Here is a 17,289-nt window from a genome sequence, read left to right on the forward strand (position 1 = left end):
AAAACTACCGTTGTACCACGCAAATCACAAATGTTTTCTTGTTTTGCCATTGACTTTTTTTTCTTTGCAATCTAAGACGACACTTGACATTTCCTGGTGACCTTGTCAGGCGAGTCTGTTTTGGTTGTATAATCAGATGTAGTTGTGTCTACAAGCCAGACAAATATTTTCCAATGTATCTTGCGAGGCGGGTGACATGACAGCACGACAACCAGGTCACAGCACCTCTAATTCTTTCTATATAAACACCAACAATCAAGTATCACAACAGATCATTCAGGCACCACATGAACATGCTGTTTGTCTTCAGGCCCGCTCCATCAAAAAGGGAATTCATGTTTGTGCTGCTCTTTGTGTTGTAGCAGTTTACAGTACTAGATTTAAAAATGCATATTTGCACCCAAAACAGCAACAAACACCAGTGTGGAAAGTACCTCAGGGAGGGGGGGGGGGTGTCTTTTTTAAACATGTACTGTGGACCTAAAACACTTATAAGCTGTGTCACATGATTCATGACTCATGACTCAGGAATAAAAAAGCTACCAGCATACACTGATCCTGTATTTTTGTGGTCATGTTATCTTTGTACAATAAAATCTTTGTGATATTTTAGTGTCTGTTTTGCTTTGATAAAAAAAAAATGAAACCATTATTCTCTTTCTGGTAAACATATTCATACAACGTTTCAACTTCACCTGTACTTTGAAACTAGATACAAACCTCAATCATTCTCAATTATCTTATTTGTACAATCAAAACACCTTTTGAAATTTCTATAATAAGAACAGCAGACAGAGTCTCCCAATGTTCAGGAAATACTTTTTATTTCAACAGTCCTCAGTGTTAGATACACCTGTCAACATTATCAAGATTGTAAACAAAACACAAAATGATATGGATTCCTGTTTAAAAATGCGCCATTATTAAAATAACGCAGAAAAAGTGTTTTTGCTCTGGGGTCTAAATGTGAATGATGATCGTTCATGGCTTGGCTTCGTTCAGGTCTTCGGCTGGATCTGTTCCAGTGGCAGCTGAAGTTGAGTCGGGTACCTCAGGCGTTTCAGGTCCTGCTCCACCTGACAGACAGTCACACAAGAGTTCTTACTAACAATTCACTGGGATTCAAGAAGGCGGTGGCTCATAACTGTTATCGCCTCTTAAGATTGAAGATAGTGCCCGTAACTATAGCTAATGACTCAGCTAGTGCGGGAATGTAAAAAGGAAACAAACCTGAGCCAGTTCATCCTTCAGTTCATTGTATTTATTAATGTTGAATTTTTTCTTGCTGGCCCCCTTATGAAAGTAACGCAGGAACTGTCTGTCCTTAGCATCTGGATAAACATAGTCCTAACAGAAAGAAAAAAATAGGATTGCTTTAAATCTGGGAAGACATAAGAAAATATATACAAACATATTCATGATTTTTAGCTCAAAGATTAGTAAATTGTAAAGTTTGCTAAATTTAAATTGTCTACCACTATAGAACCAAGCTGAGGGTAGTCTCATGTCCTTAACACTTGCCTGCTTTGTAAGGACATAATAGCCAAAAACTCCCATGCTTGTGGCGTAGGTGATGAAGTAAGTGACGGGCTCCATGACGTCCCATGAATAGACCCACCAGGTGAGCCAGGCCAGAGCACCACCTTGCACAGATAACAGGGCCAGGCCAGTCCACACAGCCCTGGATGACTGGAACTCTGCAGTTTTGGACAGCTGTGCCTTCAGCTGTACAGTAATAATACAAGGAGGGTCAGGTTACCAGCCAGTTAGTAGAAGCCTATCCAGTAAAACTAACATTCTGACACACACACCTTCTCCAGAGGTGACAGATCTTGTTTGAGTTTGTCCATTTTCTCTAGCAGTTGCCTCTCTTGCAGTAGGTGGTGTTCAGGCAGGTGGAGTGCCGTATGCAGCAGATGCACCACATGCTTCATGTCCTCCATCTCCATGGCATGCTCGCTGGATGTGCACACTGCAATAGAGGATCAGAAAGTGAGAGGAGTCATGCCTGGAGAGATAATGACTCTTATTTATCAGCTGGACTACATGTAATTGCGAAGCACACAAAATGAGGATGAATTTTGGCTGGAGAGCAATGTGTTTGTACCCTTTTCAGGAGAAGAGATATTATAAACTGCATCATTGATCACAAGCTGGAAGTCCTTGTCCAGCAGAGCGTCTATCAGCGTGTTGTTGGCAATGCATTCTCCATCTGTGAGAAGAGACAAATGACCAACCCTGTTAATTTGGGCCCCTCGCTGTTGTTTTAAAACAATTGTGTCATTGGGTCATAAGTAGACACCATTTAATTAAAAAAAGACTGACCCATTTTACTAAAAAATGTCCTTAGTCATTGGCAATAAAGGCACACTTCCTATAACTGCTTTGTACAAAAAAAAGTACAATAAATTACATTGGGCACTTGTGCAGATAACTGCTCTTGCATCGCGCCATCTGTTATTCACGGTTGGTTACATTTTAAAAGCCTTTAGGGGTCCATTTTTAAGCGAGTTAGCAACGCTTGTGAAAATGAGTTAATGGAGTTAATGATTTGTGAAATGATATTCTACAGGCATCAGGTCGAAATACTCAACTTCCACTACTTCTACATAACCTGCCAAACCAGGTTGCCACAAAACAAGCTTAAAGAGACTGACTCCACCTAAAGAATGTGATCAAACTGGTTTGTTCACTGTATAGCTGTATAGAGCACTGCTGCTCAGCCTTGCAGCAAACCTGGAAGCTAGAAACCTTTTTTGTCATGTGTGACAGCTGAGCAAATCTTATAGGACTGAATGGGCGCCATTTTTGGTCTGGTATCCAACTCTTACATTACAGCCATGGATCACAGGCAGCATGTGTCCTACCCTTAGAGAGCACGGAGGCTGCAGCTCCAGGGTCTTCTCTCTGCAGATCATCAATCAGGTCTCCCACACTCATCAGCATGGGCCTGAGGAAGAACAGACAGTTCTCGCTCCTGGATGGCAACGGGACCTCCAGAACCAAACGGCCATGTTTGTACTTCAAAGAAACATCTGAAAGAAACAAATCAGTTGAACCTACATATATATCTCATGTCATATGTACATATCATTAAATTTGTACCCAATAGTAGGGGATGAAAAGTCAATAAAGAGTGTAGTCATATGACATGCAGAAGTTTAATTTTCAGGTGATGTAGTGATGGTATATTACCACTGGATGGGGCGAGTGTACTGTAGAAAAGAGCGCGACAATTTCCTAATAGAGGCTGCGTCTGTTGAACCTAGAAAGAAAGACAGACAAAAAGATAAAGGGAAAGAGAGAGAGAGGGTGAGAGAGAGAGAAAGAGAAAGTAGAGTAGAGATAAAAAAAGCTTGTCAGTTATCAGAGTTCAAACATACGCCCCTCCCTTGGTAAACTGACATAGCAGCAGACATCAGAGGGTAAACAAAACAGAGCCCAAACATCCTTAGAAGAAGGATGTGACAAAGAATCACTTACAACAGTCTGCAAACAGGCAGCATCAATTGAGTTTCCTGGGCTTTGGCTCGGCTCTGAGAGCGCTTTTATGCTAATATGAAATTAATCTATTACACTCACTGGCTTTTGAAATGCATTTCACTCTCCTGCTTAAACCCTGTGTAATCTGACCAGCCTGTAGCACAGATTCTGCTGATTTGCAGCTGCACGACATTTCATTAAATTTTAGGGTGTGCCATGTAATGCTTAATGAAATGCCAGCGTGTCTCTATAAAAAGTACTATCACTGTGCAAGGTCGTAAGTCACGACCACACTCCTGATAATGGATAAACACATCTGTCAGAAGGAGTACTCCTCCGTCCTGCACTTGGCATTCCTTGGGCTTAGTCCTTTTAGTTTCTACTCAATGACTACACCCACTGGGATTTGCATGAAGCCACAAACACAGTAATTAAAAAATATACATGGCCACAGTAATCATAATATCAGTAATAATGATATGTATGATGTTCATACTATGGTTAGACATAACTAAAGCTGAAACTATTGGTTGATTAACAGGAAAGTGGCAACTATTTTGGTATTCAATTAATAGATTTAGTTATTTTTTTATCACAAATTTCTTGCTTTTGTTGTGGGAATTTAAAATAGCCATTTTTCACTATTTTCTGATGATTCACAGAATAAACACTTGATTTATTAATCTGAAAAATATCCAGATGGATAATTTGCTAATCAAAATAATCAAAAAGAATTGTAAGGATTCAGAATATCAATCCTCCTGTTAATCATGTTCTGTTACAATTTTCCTACTAAAAGCTCTGAATACACGCTGCATCTCTGTGTTATGAGACTTGGACCTTTTAACCACCAAGAACAGATTTCACTCTGGTATTTCTTATTTATCTGAGTCAAAACAGTCCCAGTTGATCACACCTTTCTCCTGCTGACATGTTGTGGTGTGGCAGCCTCTCTCTCTCCCGCCCCTTTGTCCTCCAGCTAGGAGTTCGTTCAGTCAATATCACATTAAGGGAAGGCACAAGGGAGTCGTATATCTTCATGGGTGGATAAAGCAGACAAGCCTTGAGGCCGAGTAGTGGAGAAGAATCCACATGTGCAGTCCTTCACACGGTACTAGTCTGGAGATTGGGCTTCATCAGGTAAAATAACACTGACATACAACAACGAGTAACTGTCCACAGGAATGGAGGCTTTTGTCTGAGTAGTCACCTAAACAATGAACAACTATAGCTAAAACCAGGAGGTGAAACAGAAACATTATGCATCTTTACCTCAAGATAAAATACTCATTTGTGTTTGTTAGATAACTAATGAAGTAGCACATCAGACTGTGAAGGACAACGTGGCTTTATAAATCGTGTACATCCCAAACAGAGCCAGACATGGGGATCCCAAAGAGACAAATTTGAGCTGCTCAGCTTGCATGACATCTCCAGTTGTTATTATACAGGAGGAAAGCTGTCAGACAGCCTTACCACCAACGCATCAATACACCAGCTCTCCATGGAGAAGTGAAGAATAGGAAGTTTTAGGGGAAATAAAAAAGAACATTGGCACCGATATGAAACCATACAAGTTAACTAAAAAACACTTCGATCCAATTGTGGCCATTCTAACTACGAGTCAGGAGGCTAGCTTTACACTCGTTACCTTGGATGTGGACAAAGCAAATTTTGGAAAACAATATATAGTATATCAGGGCAAACAGTGTGAACCTCCAAATAAACTCAATTTCACATAAATAATTTCTTGTCTCGAAGTCAAGACCAAATGCAAACAGAGAAATTAGGTGGTGATACATGCAGTACAGATCCACACTGTCCCTTGTTATTCTGTGACTGTTCACAGTTGAACCCAGACAGCAAACACATTATCAACGTGTTAAACGGCCTGGAACTGCATTATATATATGCCACCCCAACAGCTGCAACCTCAGCGCTTCATTAAACACAGTGGTGTAAGCGCTGACTGCCAACATATACACTGTTGGAGGGGAATAAAATGCTCCTGCCATGTCACTCTCATTAACACACAACTCATGTCGGAAGCGGTTTAACAGGAGCGAGTTGAGCAACATTTGCACTCTGCTCGTTGGTGTCCTGCTATTAGCAAAAGAGCAGATCTGGAGCTCAGCATCAAGAGAGAGGCCAGGTTGTTTGTCTCTTTACTGAATGAGAATGAGAATGAGAGAGAGAGTGTGTGTGTGTGTGTGTGTGTGTGTGTGTGTGTGTGTGTGTGTGTGTGTGTGTGTGTGTGTGTGTGTGTGTGTGTGTGTGTGTGTGTGTGTGTGTGTATATGAGATCACTGACAGAGTCAATTCAACAGCTGACTGAGTCCAGGCCATTTAGTTATATGCTATGTGCACATGTGCCAGTACTGTTGTAAATCAGCAGCACCTGGCTACTGCAGCACATAATGCAGCTTGAGACCTGTGTGATGAATAACAGTCCATTTACTGGCCATACTCCTGGCCCCCGAGTTATTACTGTCTGTGACAAGTTTCATTATAAATACTGACCCTTTCAGGTTTCTCCACCACCAGCACATGCAGCTATTACACATGCAATTACACATGCAAGAGAAAGCAAAGCAATAACATTAAAGAACAATTTTGCAGCAATATTTTCTACAATAATAGTGAACACAATCTATACATATTTAAGGGGAGGAATGTTATGCTGGAGGTTAATTTTTAGAGTTAAGTTTCAAGCATTGAAAAGCAGAGAACAAGCATCATTTTACTGAATGATGGACACATAAGGAACAAATGCAATCATGCTATCTATGTCTAGTGGGGATACGGGGAGACTGATGAAGGCACATTGAACCCAGTTGATGCAAATAATATGGAGAATGCCTTCGCATAGAATAAGTCCGCCAGAGCATATCTTTACATTTTTACAAGCTGTTGTGCCATTTTTTGGAGCATTTTAATTTGCTATACATCAATACAACCCTTATATCCCATTTTTTAATAATATGTATATAATAAGTCCATACTAACTAAAAAAATTTAAATATTTTTTTTTACACATATTTTTCCTAAATACAGAAATGTCATAGCTGTATCCCTCAAAATTGTACATGTAAAAAAGATGCACAAAATCCTTTCAAACTGGAGAACATTTATTGTGTTCATAGTTTTTGAGATACACTCATTTTTATAAACTGTAACAAAAACTAAAACTAAAATTTGCAAGAAGACAGAATGTACATCAAAATAAACTATTTACAATAGTGCAATGAAATCACTAAGAGTGTGTGTGGGGGATGTGAGTGTATAGGAAGTGTGTGGTGAGTATCTGGTGTATGTGGTCTGTGTATGCTAGATGTCGTTTTCGCTGGTCATACCCTTATCTTAGCTTGTCCAGCGAAAATTACGCCACTTCCTGTTGTCTCGCACAATAAAACCATTTGATAGTTCATGCTCTCAACGTGATAACGTACATTATAATGTAGGAAGTGCTGTGAACAGCAGATTAGATCTAGAAAACATCCTCGGTCCGGGGCGCCTTTTTTTGGAAATCTGCAAATTCATGAGTAGAAGGAAACAGCACTCTGAGACACCTTGAATGTGTAATACTTGTATGTAAGTGTAACTCCTCTGGTTTTATATGCAAAAAGAATTATTGCTCTATCTTGTTTGATTCCAATTCTACCGGTAGTTAAAAATAAATAGGTAGGTTTTAGAGGAAAGTAAGTAAATGAAAAGGAGTAAATCGTTAACAAGACTAAGACTCTACAGCCATGCTAGCAGCTGTGAGGCTATAGTTACTAGTTAATATGTTGATGATTAAAAAACAATGTCTACTAGGGGTGTCACGATTCTCCAAATCCTCAAATTCGATTTTATTTTGATTTTAAGGTCACGATTCGATTCGATTCGATTCTCTATCCTTTTTTTTGAGTCCTTTTAGGACAGATGCCTATGCCATTTTTAGACAAGTCATGAGTGATATAATCTCCATCAGTTGTTTGCAATGTACGACACTAAGGCCTTACTGTCAAAATTAAATAATTTATTAGCAATATAATGTAACAATAACTTGTTTCAGTAGTCAATTGGAAACTTACTGTAAACAAAAGAATCATCTAGTGACCCTTTAGTAACTGCAGTGCACTCTTCATATTAGATGATATTCAAGTTCACAATAAAACAAAAACTAAATTAAAACAGCCTAATGTCCAGCGACACACGTCTGCGCGTGCACGCGTGTTTGTGTGACTATCAATGCAGCGCATGTGAGAGCGCAGCGTCCTTATAGCTGTGTTGCTGCTTATTAGACCAACCCCCCCCCCCCCTCAAATTGGAACATGTATTTCCTAGGCTGTACAGACACACTTGCAGGGAAATGACACCTATTTTTATTTTATTTTTTTATAACTTACAAAAGTTACAGTTATGGTTGACTTCTCTGCAGTTTATTGCTATGTCTTTGCCCATTGTCAGCCACCACACGCTGCTGTTTCTGCTGTGCTGTGTGCTCTGTCAAACAGACTGACATTTGAATACACTGAGCCTGATGCAAGACCAATATTCTGAGAAGACAAAAAATGTATCTGCGAGAGAACTGAACTATTACACACCTTTCTGTGTTGAACCACTTACAAGAAATGAATTCATTCATTAGGAACAGTCCTCATTGTGTGTGTTTAAACTAGAGCTGCAGTTGATTCATTAATAAAGCGATCAAACAATGCAAAATATGCTCTCCGAAACCAGAATGAAGAACCTTGCAGCTATCAATGGATGGACCTAATTTAAACTGGAGTGGTTTTTTTGTACTTCAATCCAAACTTAGCTGACCATCAGGTTATATGAACTACACACTCTCCATGATGCATTATAGGATGGATGCAGGGCAAGCACGAGGGAGGTGAACCATGCTGAACTGGCTCTTTAAAAAACAGCCCAGTACACAGAGAAGACTTCATAAAAGTCGCAGGCTGTAACACACCCATGCTTAAATTCTTCTGGCACCAATGGGTTGTAAATGTGAAGGTTTAAGACAGACGACCGATGCTGTGGCCTCATGTGATAAACTATGTTGATGCAATCTCAAGAGGAGAATTACTAGAGCCAAAGATTCGATATTTTGAGGAGAAAAAAAGGCCTGTGCAGATCCACTTTTTCCAGTGACAACATCAATATTCCAGAGCAGAGCCAAGTAAGTCACAGCCCTCCCTGTCCAAAAACAAACTGATAAGCTACCATTAACGAATGAGGACATGTCCAAGCTCATCAAAGATAATACTGTCAAATCAAAGGTGAAACTAATCAAATTATATCAATCACACAGATCTTTAAAACTCATTTTATCATTGCCAGTTCACTAAATTGAAATGGCTCACAGCTTAGTTCACACACAGATTATCTATCCACACACACACACACACAATTATTCAATTTGGTCTTTTTATATATATATATTTTATGTTTCTGTAATGGAGCCTCCCAACCAAGAAATGTGTTTCTCATGATTGTATAGGTATAACCAAACTGACAATAAGCAGCCCCCCCCCCCCCCCCCAAAAAAAGGGAACCTAAATGGTTACAATAAACACAAACACAACAACACGACAAAATGGTTGGCAATAATATCCATCTTTTGATCCAATGATTATAAACAATGCACACTGAAAAATCAGTTTAAGCTAGGGTTAGGGTTAAGGTTAGGGCTAGGGCTATTTGAGGTTAAGACAGTTACTAAAGGAGCCAGTAAAGTCATATTAAGGATTAGGCCTTTAATACCTAACATTTTCCGATTAGATAAATTAAGTAATAACATGACTGCAATAATGTTATAATGACCTATGGTGAGCTAGGCTTCTACTATTCTGTCTGCAGGGCTAATGAACCATTTCAACCTCAGTATACAACATCCTTCAGGTGCCTTTTTATCAAGCAAGTACACTCAGCAAACTCACAAGTCAGAAGATCTCAGAAAGGCATGTGCTTAAAATAAAATAATCCTCATTTCACTCCTGCTCAAGCTTGTTAACAAGTGTATGCAGAAAATGAAGAGAACCCTGAAAACCCTTGTCCCTGCACATTGAATGCAACAGTACAGGGTGTTCTGTGATTTCTGTTTTAAACTACTTTTATAAAGTCATGAAAACAGGGTAAAATATTTTGGAAAGGTTGTGACAATTTATTGTGAAAAATGTTTAACTGAAATTTTTTGGAGTTAATATTCGCACCTGATGTGAAGTAGACAGAGATTACAAAACTTGGACATAAAAGCAGGAAAGCTAAGTATCCAACCTCAGAGCTCCATATAATCTAATGTTCCATCAGGGTTACTCCCATACAGGGAGACTGACACACGCATAGCTTATTAAACACATAATACAATATCGTATCAGACGGTCTAAAGCCTGGACAAGCCCATACATGACGTTACATGGAGAGAGAGAGAGAGAGAGAGAGAGAGAGAGAGAGAGAGAGAGCCATCTCCTCCTCCGCAGTAAAGCAGGCTAGGCTTCCTGCTCGAGTACTGATCAGGGTTATCATGGTGACAAGCAGCCTCATTTTCCTTGTGGGTTGCTCCATCATGAATCCTGTCAAAACTGAGCTATGGCCTGTTGCATCTGCACTTCCTAAATGTTTCCGCTGCTACCTTTGTCAAGGGTTTGATACCACTAAACAAAGAAAGGGCGACTTTTCCAGAAATGAATGGCTTTACAGTATCTTGTTGGCATGACTCAAAGGAAGAAGAATGGGAAATGTGCAAGTTTGACAAATGGCCTAAAGGCTGGAGTGAAAAACGGAGGCTGCCAAGAAGAGAAAATGAATTACTTCCTGTTGCCAGAAGTCTACCATGAAAATGACACGCTTTGAAGGATTCGTCTTCAGTTAAGGTCGGGTTTGGAGGACAAAGAGAAAATAAAGGGGGGTGAGGATAACTGCAGGACAACAGCATGGGGGAATTAGAAAGACAGGGTTTGCATGTGTAGGCCACAGCATCATGTACATTCAGGAAGACAAGAAATAAAACACGGGGGAAAAAATGCCTGGATATTGATGCGAGGATAAAAACCATGGATACATTACTCTAAAATATGAGGCAGATTTAATTTATTTAATGCATGCTCGGAATGTGAAGATGGCCTTTTGTCATGCACGTCTGACAGGCAGAGCCTTTGAGTTTCTGAAAGCTTTCTAAATAGTTATTATGCCATGAGGCGAGGATAATTGTCTGTTTGAAAGAAGTTGTGATGTGTGACTTTACTGCTGCCATGGATGGATGGTGCAGGATGGACTTTTATTTATTTATACTGCACTTATGAGAGTACAACTCTTGTTCTCACAATAAATCATTGTTCACACATCACCATTTTTATTACTAACTCGTGACACACTGAGACAATTCAGTCTTCAGTGAGCAGGAAATGCTTTACGTTGCAACAGAGCGTGACACAATGTAGGAGATGAATACTGATTGAGGAATTCATGTGGTCCAAAGGTCAAAAACAGGCAGACTTAAAAAGGAGCAAATTCCAGGGAAAAAAACGAACATCCCTTCCTGATTAAAATGCAAATATTCCACAAAACCTTGTTCTCTGCCAACTTGGATGAATCATATTTTCCCTTTGCCACACATCACACAGTCAAGCAATGCATCATTCCAAGGTCAGGCAAGGAAGTGCACTCAGTGGATAACTAGTTTGTTGTATTTAGATCTTGAACTTGCAAGGCTGTTTTTTTGCCACATTAAGCTTTCTACTTACCCTACTTTAAACACACAGTACAGTGTTATGAACCTTACCAGGGTAATGGGTTATGTTATGGGATTATCATCATTAAAATCTGTTTCAGTAGAGTCATCATTATCATGCTTATTAATTATATTACTTTGCCAGACGGCTTTATGTCTTGTGGCTATATGGTTGTAATAGTTGTTTGCTTTAAGAATTCAACAGCACATTTTTGGTCTGACCTGTATTAAACATGTGTTGTGGACAACAAGCATTTGACTTATTATTCATCTATCTCAACCTTAATTATTTATCTATCTCAACCTTAATTATTTATCTATATCAACAAAATGTCTTTGCGTATATGTTCATGGGATCAATGATGGCCTTACTCAAGCACACTGCAACATAATCAAATATCTCTGTGACTGGTGGTGATGCAGAAGGAACAGGTAACTAAATATAATTGATGTGTTTAAGGGTCCATTAACACCTGCTATTAACATGTGACCTCAATCTGGATATGTACACTACCGATCAAAAGTTTTAGAACACCCACATTTTTCCAGTTTTTTATTGAAAAAATGTTTTAAAGCTTACCATCTTGGTGTTTTTTCCTAAGGTAGTTCTGGCATAGCTTGGACTTATGTTTTGGGTCATTATCTTGCTGTAGGATGAACCCCTGACCAACTACATGCATACCAGAGGGTACTGCATGGCGCTACAGAATGCTGTGGTAGCTGACCCTGGAGCCAGAAAAACAGCCCCAGACCATCATGCTTCCTCCTCCATATTTGACAGTTTATGTTACACACTGAGGAACCATCCTTTGCCTACTTGACGGCGTACAAAACTCTGCATGATGAACAGAATATTTTAAATTTTGAGTCATCAGTCCATAACACCTTCTTCCAGTCTTCAGTAGTGCATTGGTGGTGATTCATGGCCCAGACAAGCCTCTTTTCATTCTGACGTCTTAGAAATGGCTTTCTTGCAGCAACTCGACCTGTCAAACCTGCAACTCCAAGTCTTCTCTACACAGTTGAAACTGAGACTTGCTTACTACGACCACTATTAAGCTGTGCTTGATAGCTTCTGACTCTGTTGAGACTTTGGGTCTGCCAGATCTCTTCCTGTCAAAGTTTCCCCAGGTTTCTTAGTGCTATTTGACGGTGAAGGTAACTGTACTTACCGACACCTTGATTTTCTTCACAATTTCTCTGTAGGAAAGTTTTGGGTAGGGCTGGGAAATTAATCGAAAAATAATCGAAACCGACATTTAGAAACTCTAATCGACTTAATCTTGCTTGTGTCAATTAATCGTGGTGTTCACTGTTGCCATGACAGTAAAGGTTGCATATCTTTAAGGAATTTGAAAACTTGTCTCCAGTGATCATTTTAACCCAAACCATGATCTTTTCATAGCTCTAACCAAGTAAACTAGACATTAACCACAGCGTCACACCTTAAATCATCATTATTTTCTCTCATTATTAAATAAACATCATTATTTTCACCTAAAGATACTCACTCTTTTTTTTAACCTCTGGCTGTTCACCACTTACCTTTGTACCATTTCAAGAAGAATTGGGGTGTTCTAAAACTTTTGACCGGTAGTTTATACCAAATTATTGTTATCTGTACATGCAAATTAGGTGGGTGGAGATGGTGTAGATGTCAAAAGACATGAAAAGGGAAGGCAATGCTGCTGTGGTTTCTTGTAAGTCAACAGATGATATAGGTATAGACTCATTCATCTCGCAGGGTGCTGAGCTAAAAATATATATGAATAATGTGGAAAAATAGTAGGTTGGGCACAGGTAGTTTTACACTTAAATATGTGAGCAAACAAGTTTTTCATTATGGCCTCCTCTGGCTCACTGCTTTCACTTTGTCTTAATAGCCAGCGGTCAATTGCAGATCACGTGACACAAACATTTACGTTTGTCTGCTGTGAGGATTGCGTAAATTTCAATTGCTGAGGAGGAGCTGTCTGTAACTTTGGTTTGAAATAGCAGGAAGAATGTACTACTTCCAGTTACTGACCTTGTTGGGCCAATTTAGTTTTTACAAATAAGGCTAAAGTGTACAGATTCCATTCACACCAGTTTCAGATGTGATCACAGTGCAAGTCAGACCACTATGAGATGCGGCCTCGCTAATCCCACAACTTTCTTATTACAATGTGTTGAGTGCATTCATACTTTGTGATTTCAGACTGCATCTTCTCTGTGGAGTACTGTTATATTTCTACCTTACTGAGCAGCACTGGTACACAGTTCAAGACCTTGATATCAAATGAGTGATACACAAGTCTGAAAGACTCCCTGTGGGTTACAATCACGTGTTTCTTCTGGGAGTTCAGTCTATTCTATTTCTGTGGATGCTGTCCTTATAAAAAACTACCTGGCACGGTTAGGATTGACTCTGGGAAATAGGCAGGCCTTGGGAAATAGGCAGGCCTTGCTTGAAAAAAACCTCTTCAATCTTACGGTATAATGCCAGTCCAGATGATGAAAGATGGAAGAGAGCAGATGGAGGTAGTTGTCAGACAAATATGTCAACCCTTCCAATGACAAAGTGATTCTTGTCTCAGCATTGTGGGGTTTACGGTTGCTCTGGAATAGCAGATATTTGTCTCCATTTCAAACATACACTGTTCTTATTATTTCAGCACCAACTATAATTGGCAAAGATGGTCAATAACAGCAAAACTATTTCCTTCTCCCGTTTTCTGTGGAAACAAACCTCATTGCTTAAAGCAACAGTTAAATGTTTGGGAGATAAGCATGTTTACCATCAAACACAGACAAATTAAATTATCTGTACCAGCTGTCTCTGTGCATCCAGTACAACAAGGTACAATACGTCTGGAACATATTTAACATATTTAAACAACATGTGTTTCATTGCCTTAAGTAACACACACTGACTTGCCTCTGTGTTTAAAAGGCAGTACATAAATAAAATTGCCTTGCCTTGTCTTAACGCAAAAACCGGAAGCAGGAAGAACTGCTATCCTATCTCTGTCAAAACTAAGCGTCTCAACTCTGAAGCCTTTTTATTCACATGCTGTGTCTTGTTTGCTGCTGACATATATTCACTAATCTGACAACCCCACAATGAAAGCAGAACTATTACTAATCAAGAGTGCAGTCATTGGTCCAAGCAGTTTGCAGAGAGAGCCCCATGTTTTAACTGCTCTTGAAACCTATGACATCTAATTTTAAGACAATTATTACATATTGTGTATAAGCCAATTTATGACATGCATATTCAAGTGTAGTTTCCCTGCCTTCATCCTGTCTAATCTCATTCATTAATTTAGTACTGAAATGTAGGCTTTTCCTCAAAATGACTTTTATGTTACAATGTGAATACATCATCATCTCTTTACTTTGATCCAGGTCAGTCAAATTTCTTTTAGCACTCCTACCCTGCTTCATATTTCAAGCTTCCTCATATTATGTTTAACTGTACATCATTACAGCATTGACTGTACAAAAGAAACAAATTATCTGACAGCATGATCACTTACTGGCATTAAATCAAAACTCCCTCTACCTTTTCTGGTTGAAGTGTTCTTTTGCTCAAGGCAGTACAAAAATTTCAGCAGATGTTAGAGTACTATATCTCCTGTGGACTCTCAGTGGGCGTAATGGCTCATTTTATAATTTTATAAAAGAAATGTGACATGGGAGAATTGCCTAAGCTACCGACACAAGAGCATATCTCTTCCCTAACCAGCTCTTACTACCAGCTGCTCACACAGCAACAATATTGCTCACATTGGATTATAGGCAAGGATCAGCAAGTTAATCACATCTGTGAAGGCAAAATTCCACACCAGTCAAAACTGATTATAGACACTGCACGTATTAATCTTCTGTCCAATATCTAAAACGTACATTTGTGTGCAGAGGGGGTCATTGAGAAGACTATACCAGCTCCTATCTGGATTCAGGGAATTAAAAAGCATTGAATCAGCCGTTTTAAGACTGTTTTAATGTGATATCCCAAAGCTACAAGTTTTCACTATACAGAAAACAGCTCCATAAATGCCTCAAACCACCACATAATCTACTTCCATTTCCACTTTTCTTTCTACAAACTATCATAGTTTTGTCAAAATATGGCTTAATCTGTCAATCTGTCTGAATAATAATAGTGCCTCTGTCTCTGTTTTCAATGTACTGTAGGTGCAGAGCTTCAAAAGCACTGCACCTTTAGCTCAGTTTTAGTGGGCACATGACAACATGTGTGGAATATGTTGAGCATATAGATTTTTTCATGTTTGTTTTTTGTTTTTTTTTGTCTAAATAGGTTCTAATGCTCAGGAGGATACATATAGGTTTTCAATTTCATTTGAAAGGAGGGGGGAAACAGCAGCTCCTATTATATATATGGCCCAGTCTAAAAATAGATATCATCTTAGTCATTCTTCCATGCAGGAGTGAGTCATGACAGCTTGCCCATCTCAATTCTTTCCACAATCCCTCATACAGTATTCCAATGTCCACTTAATATATGGACATTGGATTGGACAGTGTTCTCTCTGCACGGGCTGAGATTCGCCATTGGGGATCTGCCTGCTCAAGACTTAGCTGTCCTCTGCAATTGCTTGCACTGGATGATAAAATGGATTATAAAAATTGATAGGCAATTTAAACAGACCCATTTCACTACTCATCAATAAAAGTCAAGCCAAACCACAACAACTGTGTGATGATGCTCTGATGCAATTTGGGAGTCACTTGATGCAGATTTCCCCACCTGCAAAACATTCACTCATGTATGCATGTATTGATTTTTGCAGAAAGACACTTGCCTTGTATCTTTAATGATGAAGTAGCAGATGCACAATGATACTGAAATAGGATACAATGAGATATGCTGAATATAATGAAGGTTACACAGCACAAAATGTTGCTGATGTGTGCTTGGATTGTGTAAGGGCAAGGCAAGTCTCTACCTAAAGTTTAGAGGTATAATTAGTAACCTAATCATGGTGTTACTGTTACTCTACAAATGGCTGGCTAAACAGCTTTCCCACAGGAGTAATTGAATGAGCAATGCTTTAGTGATAAGATAATGTAATGATCAATTATGTAGACGTATTTAGCCCTAAATCACAGTAGAGCTAGGTCATGCATTTGTATAATTAATTTGTTTTTCTGCTGATCCTGAATGAAAATGACAGGACACAAACATAGAGCGAGGGTGACATAAACATAGATAGGCTACCCTTCTCCACACCCATGAATACCTCTTACAGACAGAGCATTTCCCCAACGTTTATCTACGCGGAAAAACTGCAATATAAAAGGTGTAGGCTATATCCGAATTAAGAAACTGGAGTCAGAAAGCTCGACTGCTGATACATAAAATAGCTAGATCCCCTCGTTGTGTAGTGCGAATAAATGTCTGAAGTTAGCTTTTCAAACCGACGAAATACACCAAAGTAGGCTACAATGTGTTGTGCTCAAAAAGAAGCAGGAAACCAGGCAAAGCCAAACCAAAACAGTTTGTAGCCTATTGTAGGAACTGTTACAATAGTTACCAAACGACTAATTATATTAATACCTTCTGAAGAAATGTAGCCGGACGAGTAGTTTGAAGAGCGTAATGAAGAGGTTGAAGACTTCCCAAAAGTCTCGACGCAACTTTGCCGACCATCTGCACCGAAGCCATCGTCAGCCTTTAAACCGTGTTAGCCGTGTGGTTGGAGCATTCCCGATAAAGGTATTTCCAGTATGTGTGTGCCTCGGAGCCCGGTGTCCAAGGCGCAAACTGGCTGCTGTCTGTGTAAATATCAACACACAAGAGTACAGCTGCGGGACAGGGGGAGGTGGAAGCAGCCCAGCCCGAGCTGCATACCATTTCCTCCTGACAACACTCACGCACTTCGCTCCTTTTGTCTCCCTTTTAATCTCGTTGATCTGCTTTGCATGAACCAGCCAGCAGGGAACCTCATTCGACTGTCATGTACTGTTCAGACCAGTGAAAGTAGAAGTAGTAGATCTACAGCTAAGGGGCTCACACAGAAAAGCTATTACATGGTAAAATGCCTATTAAGGTGCCAGCAAAGGAGAAAACGGCAAAGTTCT

The 17,289-nt window shown here is 39.5% G+C and overlaps 1 protein-coding gene across 1 annotated transcript; it reads right to left on the reverse strand.

The window, feature by feature from the left end:
* Positions 1-807: 807 nt before the first annotated feature.
* On the reverse strand, positions 808-17,067 carry LOC128380233 (calcium uniporter regulatory subunit MCUb, mitochondrial-like). Its single transcript, XM_053339969.1, has 8 exons — positions 16,766-17,067; positions 3,196-3,265; positions 2,868-3,035; positions 2,108-2,212; positions 1,812-1,972; positions 1,522-1,725; positions 1,231-1,347; positions 808-1,076 (listed from the first exon to the last, which is right to left on the reverse strand). The coding sequence occupies exons 1-8, from the start codon at positions 16,871-16,873 to the stop codon at positions 999-1,001; spliced, it is 1,011 nt and encodes a 336-aa protein (XP_053195944.1). The 5' UTR covers positions 16,874-17,067; the 3' UTR covers positions 808-998.
* Between the last annotated feature and the right edge of the window lie 222 nt (positions 17,068-17,289).

The sequence above is a fragment of the Scomber japonicus genome, chromosome 2, assembly GCF_027409825.1.
Source record: "Scomber japonicus isolate fScoJap1 chromosome 2, fScoJap1.pri, whole genome shotgun sequence".
NCBI classification, from domain to species: Eukaryota; Metazoa; Chordata; class Actinopteri; order Scombriformes; family Scombridae; genus Scomber; species Scomber japonicus.

Excerpts from the sequence above, each read along its gene's own strand:
- LOC128380233 (XM_053339969.1), bottom strand. The coding sequence starts at position 16,873 with ATGGCTTCGGTGCAGATGGTCGGCAAAGTTGCGTCGAGACTTTTGGGA. Across the intron at positions 3,036-3,195 it reads TACACTCGCCCCATCCAGTG|ATGTTTCTTTGAAGTACAAA; the intron begins GTAATATACCAT and ends TGTTTCTTTCAG. Across the intron at positions 2,213-2,867 it reads AGCCTCCGTGCTCTCTAAGG|ATGGAGAATGCATTGCCAAC; the intron begins GTAGGACACATG and ends CTCTTCTCACAG.